Source organism: Arachis ipaensis, chromosome B8 (genome assembly GCF_059453495.1).
Source record: "Arachis ipaensis isolate K30076 ecotype BB chromosome B8, ASM5945349v1, whole genome shotgun sequence".
Lineage (NCBI taxonomy): Eukaryota > Viridiplantae > Streptophyta > Magnoliopsida > Fabales > Fabaceae > Arachis > Arachis ipaensis.
The window spans coordinates 84252055-84261444 of NC_142443.1; the positions used below are offsets into that span (position 1 = coordinate 84252055).

The 9390-nt window shown below is 39.8% G+C and overlaps 1 protein-coding gene and 1 non-coding gene across 2 annotated transcripts; one reads left to right on the plus strand and one right to left on the minus strand.

Moving 5' to 3' along the window:
* The first annotated feature begins 456 nt into the window (after positions 1-456).
* Positions 457-564, plus strand: LOC148548655 (small nucleolar RNA R71). The gene has a single exon (XR_015897456.1). It is a non-coding gene; the product is annotated as a small nucleolar RNA R71 (small nucleolar RNA).
* Positions 565-4920: 4356 nt separating this feature from the next.
* Positions 4921-7256, minus strand: LOC148548656 (uncharacterized). Its single transcript, XM_088495647.1, has 3 exons — positions 6462-7256; positions 5524-6243; positions 4921-5148 (listed from the first exon to the last, which is right to left on the minus strand). The coding sequence occupies exons 1-3, from the start codon at positions 7254-7256 to the stop codon at positions 4921-4923; spliced, it is 1743 nt and encodes a 580-aa protein (XP_088351773.1).
* Positions 7257-9390: the final 2134 nt, after the last annotated feature.

A 9390-nucleotide genomic window follows, 5' to 3' on the forward strand; every position in this document is an offset into this window, starting at 1 on the left:
CTGATCCTTCCATGAGAAATTTGGATGATTTCTCCATGTTGAGTTATAGGTGTTTCCATAAGGTTCACCTAAGTAATTTACCTCTGCTATTGCAGGGTTCTCAGGATCATAGGCTTCTTCTTCAGAAGATGCCTCTTGAGTACTGTTGGATGCAGCTTGCATTTCATGCAGACTCTGAGAGATCATATTGACTTGCTGAGTCAATATTTTATTCTGAGCCAATATGGCATTCAGAGTATCAACTTCAAGAACTCCCTTCTTCATAGGCGTCCCATTACTCACAGGATTCCTTTCAGAAGTGTACATGAACTGGTTATTAGCAACCATGTCAATGAGTTCTTGAGCTTCTGCAGGCGTTTTCTTTAGGTGAATGGATCCACCTGCAGAAGTGTCCAGTGACATCTTTGATAGCTCAGATAAACCATCATAGAATATATCCAGGATGGTCCATTCTGAAAGCATGTCAGAAGGACACTTTTTGGTCAACTGTTTGTATCTTTCCCAAGCTTCATAGAGGGATTCACCTTCTTTCTGTCTGAAGGTTTGAACATCAGCTCTAAGCTTGCTCAGCTTTTGAGGAGGAAAGTACTTGGCTAAGAAAGCCGTGACCAGCTTATCCCAAGAGTTCAGGCTGTCTTTGGGTTGAGAATCCAACCATAATCTAGCTCTGTCTCTTACAGCAAAAGGGAAAAGCATGAGCCTGTAGACTTCAGGATCTATTCCATTAGTCTTAACAGTATCACATATCTGCAAGAATTCAGTTAAGAACTGAAAAGGATCTTCAGATGGAAGTCCATGAAACTTGCAGTTCTGCTGCATCAGAGAAACTAATTGAGGTTTCAGCTCAAAGTTGTTTGCTCCAATGGCAGGAATGGAGATGCTTCTTCCATGTAAATTGGAATTAGGTGCAGTAAAGTCACCAAGCATCCTCCTTTCATTATTATTATTTTCGGCTGCCATCTCCTCTGCCTGTTCAAAAATTTCTGAAAGGTTATCTCTGGATTGTTGTATTTTAGCTTCTCTTAATTTTCTCTTCAGAGTCCTTTCAGGTTCCGGATCTGCTTCCACAAGAATGTTCTTATCCTTGCTCCTGCTCATATGACAAAGAAGAAGGCACAGAAAAATAATAATAATAATGGAGATCCTTTATACCACAGTATAGGGATCCCTGTGTGAGTGGAAGAAGAGGGGGAGACAAAGAATGTAATATAAAGGAAGAAACACAACTGTGAGGATGGAAGAGATGTGAAATGAGATGTTAGGATATGAATGAATAAATAGAATAGGATGAGAGAGAGAGGAATTTTCGAAAATTATTTTTGAAAAGGAGTTAGTGATTTTTGAAAATGGTTTTTGAAAAATTGTTAGTAATTTTCGAAAATTAAGTTTTAAAAATTAAAATAATTAATAAATTAAAAAGAAATTTTGAAAAAGGGGAGAGATATTTTCGAAAATGAGAGAGAGAGAGTTAGTTAGGTGGTTTTGAAAAAGATAAGAAACAAACAAAAAGTTAGTTAGTTAGTTGAAACAAATTTTGAAAGGATAAGAAGTTAGGAAGTTAGAAAAGATATTTTGAAAATATATTTTTGAAAAAGATAAGATAAGAAGATATTTTTGAAAAGATATGATTGAAATTAGTTTTTGAAAAAGATTTGATTTTTAAAATCACAATTAATGACTTGATTCACAAGAAATCACAAGATATGATTCTAGAACTTAAAGTTTGAATCTTTCTTAACAAGCAAGTAACAAACTTCAAATTTTTGAATCAAAACATTAATTGATTATGTTATTTTCGAAAATTATGATATAAAATAAGAAAAAGGTTTTTGAAAATTATTTTTTTGGAATTTTCGAAAATAACCATGAATTTTGAAAAAGATTTGAATTTTGAAAAAGATTTTGAAAAAGATAAGATTTTCAAATTGAAAATTTGATTTGACTCATGAGAAACAACTTGATTTTAAAATTTTTTGAAAAAGTCAACTCAAATTTTCGAATTTGATGAGAGAAAAAGGGAAAGATATTTTTTTGATTTTTTTGAATTTTTATGAAAACATGAAAAATATGCAATGCATGAAATTTTTAGATCAAAACAATGAATGCATGCAAGAATGCTATGAATGTCAAGATGAACACCAAGAACACTTTGAATGTCATGATGAACATCAAGAACATATTTTTGAAAAATTTTTAATGCAAAGAAAACATGCAAGACACCAAACTTAGAATTCTTTAATGCTTACGCACTAAGAATTCAAGAATGCATATGATAAACATGAAAAGACACAAAACAAAAATTCATCAAGATCAAACAAGAAGACTTACCAAGAACAACTTGAAGATCATGAAGAACACCATGAATGCATGATATTTTCGAAAAATGCAAGATGCAAATGCAAGTGACACCAAACTTATAATGTGACTCAAGACTCAAACAAGAAACAGAAAATATTTTTGATTTTTATGATTTTCTAATTTTTTTTGGATTTTTTTGAAAATTATATGAAAAAGAAAAATAAGGATTCCAAAATTTTTAATATGAATTCCAGGAATCTTGCATTCTTAGTCTAAAGCTTCAGTCCAGGAATTAGACATGGCTCACTAGCCAGCCAAGCTTTCAAAGAAAGCTTCAGTCCAAAACACTAGACAAGGCCAATGGCCAGCCAAGCTTCAGCAGGTGATCATGGATCAGCAGCAGGTGGATGAGCAACAACTAAATTGCTCTTGATAACAAATTGCAAGCCTCAATCCAAATGAATTTAGACATGGCTTTACAGCCAGCCAGGCTTCAACATGCTTCATGAAACACTAGAATTCATTCTTAAAAATTCTGAAGCCATAGAATAATTTATCTTTGAAAACATTTTTATTTATTTTTTTTTCGAAAACAGATGAGAGATGTTTTGAAATTATTTTTGAAAAAGAAAAGAAAACAAAAAGAAAATTACCTAATCTGAGCAACAAGATGAACCGTCAGTTGTCCAAACTCAAACAATCCCCGGCAACGGCGCCAAAAACTTGGTGCTGTTGCCGGATCAAAAGGGAATCTGGCACTGATGTTACCGGACCAAAAGCTTGCCGAGAACTCAAACAATCCCCGGCAACGGCGCCAAAAACTTGGTGCACGAAATTGTGATCTCCAGGCTCGAACAAATCCTGGTAATGGCTCCAAAGCTTGGTGCTCTGATCTTAATTCATAATTGTCACAACTTCGATACAACTAACCAGCAAGTGCACTGGGTCGTCCAAGTAATACCTTACGTGAGTAAGGGTCGAATCCCACGGAGATTGTTGGTATGAAGCAAGCTATGGTCACCTTGTAAATCTCAGTCAGGCAGATATAAAGTGATAATGGTGTTTTCGAATATTATATAATAAAATAGGGATAGAGATACTTATGTAAATCATTGGTAGGAATTTCAGATAAGCGAATGGAGATACTTTCGTTCCTCTGAACCTATGCTTTCCTGCTATCTTCATCCAATCAGTCTTACTCCTTTCCATGGCTGGCTTTATGCAAGGGCATCACCGTTGTCAGTGGCTACATCCCCTCCTCTCAGTGAATAATATGCTCACGCACCCTGTCACGGCACGGCTATTCATCTGTCGGTTCTCGATCATGCTGGAATAGGATTCACCCTCCTTTTGCGTCTGTCACTAACGCCCAACAATCGCGAGTTTGAAGCTCGTCACAGTCATTCAATCATTGAATCCTACTCAGAATACCACAGACAAGGTTTAGACCTTCCGGATTCTCTTGAATGCCGCCATCATTCTAGCTTACGCCACGAAGATTCTGGTTAGGAGATCTAAGAGATACTCATTCTAGCTTAATTCATGTAGAACAGAAGTGTTTGTCAGGCACGCGTTCATAAGGGAGAAGGATGATGAGCGTCACACATAATCATCACCTTCATCACGTTCTTGGGTGCGAATGGATATCTTAGAAGAGAAATAAGATGAATTGAATAGAAAACAGTAGTACTTTGCATTAATCTTTGAGGAACAGCAGAGCTCCACACCTTAATCTATGGAGTGTAGAAACTCTACCGTATGAAAATACATAAGTGAAGGTCCAGGCATGGCCGAGATGGCCAGCCCCCAAAACGTGATCACAGGATCAAAATACAATCCAGGATGCCTAATACAATAGTAAGAGGTCCTATTTATAATAAACTAGCTACTAGGGTTTACATGAGTAAGTATTTGATGTATAAATCCACTTCCGGGGCACACTTGGTGTGTGTTTGGGCTGAGCTTAAGTGTTGCACGTGCAGAGGCCATTTGTGGAGTTGAACGCCAGTTTTTGTGCCAGTTTGGGCGTTCAACTCTGGTTTTGGATCCTAATCTGGCGCTGGACGCCAGATTTGGGTAGAAAGCTAGCGTTGAACGCCAGTTTACATCGTCAATTCTTGGCCAAAGTATGAACTATTATATATTGCTGGAAAGCCCTGGATGTCTACTTTCCAACTCAATTGGAAGCGTGCCATTTCGAGTTCTGTAGCTCCAGAAAATCCACTTTGAGTGCAGGGAGGTCAGAATCCAACAGCATCAGCAGTCCTTTTTCAACCTCTGAATCTGATTTCTGCTCAAGTCCCTCAATTTCAGCCAGAAAATACCTGAAATCACAGAAAAACACACAAACTCATAGTAAAGTCCAGAAATGTGAATTTAACATAAAAACTAATGAAAACATCCCTAAAAGTAACTAGATCCTACTAAAAACATACTAAAAACAATGCCAAAAAGCGTATAAATTATCCACTCATCACAAGCCTTCCCATAGACCAATCGGAATGGGCTCAAACCAATTAGCATTTTATATGCCGTTCGGTAAGCCCAAAGCGCATCGCTGAGCTTAGAACTCCAATCTTTCCTATGAGGCTTCACAACCTTTTCCAATATGCGCTTGATTTCCTAATTGGAAACCTCGGCTTGGCCATTTGTTTGGGGGTGGTATGCCGTGGCCACTTTATCGATGATCCCATACTTCTTCATTAAACATTCCATCATTTTGTTACAAAAGTGTGAGCCTTGATCACTCACGATTGCTCGTGTTAATCCAAAGCGGCAAATAATGTTATTCCGAACAACAGAAAGAACTACATTAGCATCATCGGTTCTAGTGGGGATTGCCTCCACCCACTTGGAAACATAGTCAACAACTAGAATAATATACATGAAACCATTAGAATTTGGAAAAGGCCCCATAAAGTCAATATCCCAAACATCAAAAATTTTGCAAAACATTGTTTGTTGGGGAATCTCATTCTTCTTAGAGATATTTCCAAACCTAAGGCATTGTGGACAAGAGCTACAAAAGAGAGATGCATCTTTGAAAAGTGTAGGCCACCAAAAGCCACAATCCAAGACCTTCCGAGCCATCCTTTGAGGACCAAAGTGGCCACCACTCTCGGAAGAGTGGCAAGCCTCCAAAATAACTTGATGCTCGGATTATGGTATGCACCTACTAATTACTTGATCGGCACCACATCTCCATAAGTATGGGTCATCCCATACATAATATTTGGATTCGCTTTTAAGCTTATCCTTTTGATGTTGAGAGAAATCGGGAGGAAAGGTGCGAGAAACCAAGTAATTGGCAATAGGTGCATACCAAGGGATCACTTTGGACATTGGTAGCAAGCCCTCAAGAGAAAATGTATCATTAATAGGAGTAGGATCGCCATTTGTGTGCTCAAAAGAGTCCCCATAAACAGAAAAATCGTCCACAAACACTTCCATGCAATGCTCCAAAAGATCTGCAAATATACTCATCATACGCCTTTGGAACGTTGCTGGTGCGTTGCACAAGCCAAACGGCATTTTTTTATATGCATACGTTCCGAAAGGGCATGTGAAGGTGGTTTTTTCTTGGTCTTCTGGAGCAATGTGTATTTGAAAATAACCAGAATAGCCATCTAAGAAACAGTAATGAGATTTACCGCATAGGCGATCAAGCATTTCATCGATGAAGGGCAACAGAAAGTGATCCTTCCTAGTGGCCAAGTTTAAGCGCCGATAGTCAATACATACCCTCCATGAGTTTTGGACTCTTGTGGCTATAAGCTCCCCATGTTCATTCTTGATTGTAGTTACACCGGATTTCTTTGGAACCACTTGGACGAGGCTCACCCACTCACTATCCAAAATCGGATAGATAATGTCTGCTTCTAATAACCGGGTGACCTCCTTCTTCACACCTCTAGAATGGTAGGATTTAGACGCCTTTGAGGTTGTCTAACGGGTTTGGCTCATTCTTCTAAGAAAATTTGGTGTTCGCATACTTGGAGGCTAATGCCAACTAAGTCCGCCAAGCTCCACCCAATGGCCTTCTTGTTCCTCCTCAAGACATTAAGCAACTTCTCTTCTTGGTGGGAGGTAGCTCCCTTGCAATTATTACCGGAAACTTTTGGTTCTCCTCAAGAAAGGCATATTTTAGGTGGGGTTAGGAGTGCCTTTAAATCCACATTTTGTTCATGACTTGGCACTTTGTCTTTCGGTATCATCGGAGGTGATAAGGCATCTTCTTCACATACATGGGAACTCCCCACACTTGGGTCTTGAATCATACTCTTTTCATCAACATCATCTTGGTGAACCTCGGCTACAACATTATCAATCAAATCACACCAGAAGATAGAGTGATCCTCCGGTGGATGTCTCATGGCTTCATCAAGATTAAAGCTCACTTCTCTTCCATCGATCTTAAACGAGTAGGTGCCCGAAAACGCATTCAATTTGAACCGGGAGGTCTTCAAGAATGGCCTCCCAAGCAAAATAGATGATGACCTACTGGCGTCACTAGGAGGCATCTTGAGAATATGGAAATCAATTGGGAAGACCAACCCCTTTATACTCACTAGAACATCCTCTGCTATACCAACCATGGAAATTATGCTTTTGTCCGCCAAAACAAACCGGGCGGCCGACCGTTTCAATGGTGGAAGCTTTAAGACCTCATAGACGGACAAGGGCATAATACTCACACAAGCACCAAGATCGCACATACAATCAACAAATTCGACCCCATCTATGGTGCAAGTTACAAGGCAAGGGCCGGGGTCACCACACTTCTTCGGTACATCATCCATTAAAGCAGAGATTGAGCTTCCCAATGGAATAGTTTCTAAATCATTAAGCTTCTCCTTGTTCATGCATAGGTCTTTTAGAAACTTGGAACATTTAGGTACTTGGCGGATAGCATCAAAGAGAGGAATGGTTACCTCAACTTTCTTGAACTTCTCCACCATTTTGGGATCCAACTCAACTCGCTTCTTGGTCTTCCTTGCCAATGTGAGAAATGAGATTGGAGTAGCATCTTGCAAGACATCCCCATCTTTAGGTATTCCGCCCCTTGGTTGAGAATCACTTCTTCAACTACCTCTTGGGATTCATCCTCCTCTTCGACCTCTTCTATCTCAATCACATCCTCATCTTGAGTGACCTCTATTGGACTTGGCTCTTTATGACTCCTCTCTTGCAATTTAGTGCCGGACCTCAAGGTGATGGCATTGATACCACCCTTGGGGTTGGGTAAAGGTTGAGAGGGTAAGGCACTTGAGCTTGAGGATTGAACATTAGAGGTAGGGGTTGAGCTTGAGGGGGGTTCTATTCGGGAAATAAGGGCTTGAAGCATAGAAGTAAGACCGGTAAGGCTTGAGGCAAGCGTTATTTGAAGCTCCTTTTTTCCTTGGAGGATGGAGCGGAGTGTCTCATCTTGGTTGGAAGAAGGAGAATGATAAGTGATTTGGGGGGCTTGTGGTTGGTCAGGTGGAGGTGCTTGCCTTTGATGGGGTGCTTGGTACGTTTGGTATGGTTTTCCTTGGTTTTGGTTTTGATATGGAGGGTTTTGTTGGTATCAATTTTGTTGATTATTGTTGTTCCATCTTTGGTTCCCTCCATTGTCCCTTCCTCCTTGATTATTGTTGTCCCTTCCTCCTTGATTATAGTTGTCCCTCCATCCTTGGTTGGAGTTGTCCCTCCATCCTTGGTTGGAGTTGTCCCTCCATCCTTGGTTGGAGCTACCTTGTCACCCTTGATTAAAATTACCCCCTTGACTATAGTTGCCTCCTTATTTGTGATACCCTTGGTTTGGGCGATTGTAGTAGGCATTAGTAGCTGCCAAGGTATTATCTTTTTGGAAGTTTAAGCATTCATCGGTGTAGTGGGTATAATAAGAGAAAATTCCGCACACCTTTTGGCGACCAATTGTTGACTTTGTTGTTGTTGAGGAGGTGGAGGTTGTTGTTGATTAAGTTGGAGTTGCTTTAGAATGTTTGTCATTTTCCCCAAGGTTTTGGTAAGGACGGCGGTCTCACCACTAGTAGAAACTACATTTATAGCTCTTGGATGGTTGTTTCTTTATCTAGCGTGTTGGGTGGACTTGGCCAAATCGGTGATCAGTTGCCATGCCTCCTCCGCCGTTCTATACTTTGTCAAGGAACCATTGCTTGAGGCATCTCAGAGGATCTTATCTTGTGGTTTCATTCCTTGGGAAAAATAGCTAATCAACACTAGAGTGTCGATCATATAGTGGGGGCATGAGTCAAGAAGCCTCCGAAACCATTCCCAATACTCGTATAGAGTTTCCATTTCACCTTGGACAATGCATGAAATTTCTTTCCTCAATCGATCGGTCACTTCCGGAGGAAAGAATTTATCTAAGAACTCCCTTCTAAGAAAATTCCAATCACCAACAATCTCATCGGGCAAAGTGTAAAACCACTCTTTGGCTCTTCCCTCAAGTGAGAATGGGAAGGCAAACAACCAAATAGCAACCTCAACGGAACCCTCCCGCCTTGTTATTGAACACACACCTTGAAAGTCTCTAAGGTGTCTAATAGGATCTTGGGCGGAGAGTCCATAAAACATGGGTAGAAGATGAATCAAAGCGGTCTTGAGTTCAAAATTAGCATTTCACTCCGGATGACACATTTGAAGCGGTTGAAGAACAAAGTCCAGAGCACTGGCTTCCTTATGAGTGACTCTCCTTGGAGCGGCCATCATTTCGTTACCTAGATCGATAGAAGAAGAATTAGTAGTATCGATGGAAGAATAAATGGTTTCCTCCTCAAATGACGTTTCCGATTCAACCTCGGATAATGTTGGTGAATTGGTAGGAACCCTTTCATAACCTCCAAAGGCTAACCGTCTCCAAGCTTGCCTAAGATGAAATAAAGTTCTCTCAATTTCGGGATCAAAAGTGGCTAAGCTTGGATCCAGCAGTGATCGTGTCATTCACTGAAAGGGGCATAGAGCTCATGACAAGAAAATGCACTAAACAAAAATGAATCCTAACTAACAATCAACTAGCAACAATCAAGAAAGAATGCAAGTATTCACATATCCACATATTTACACTAACCAACAATATGGCACACATTT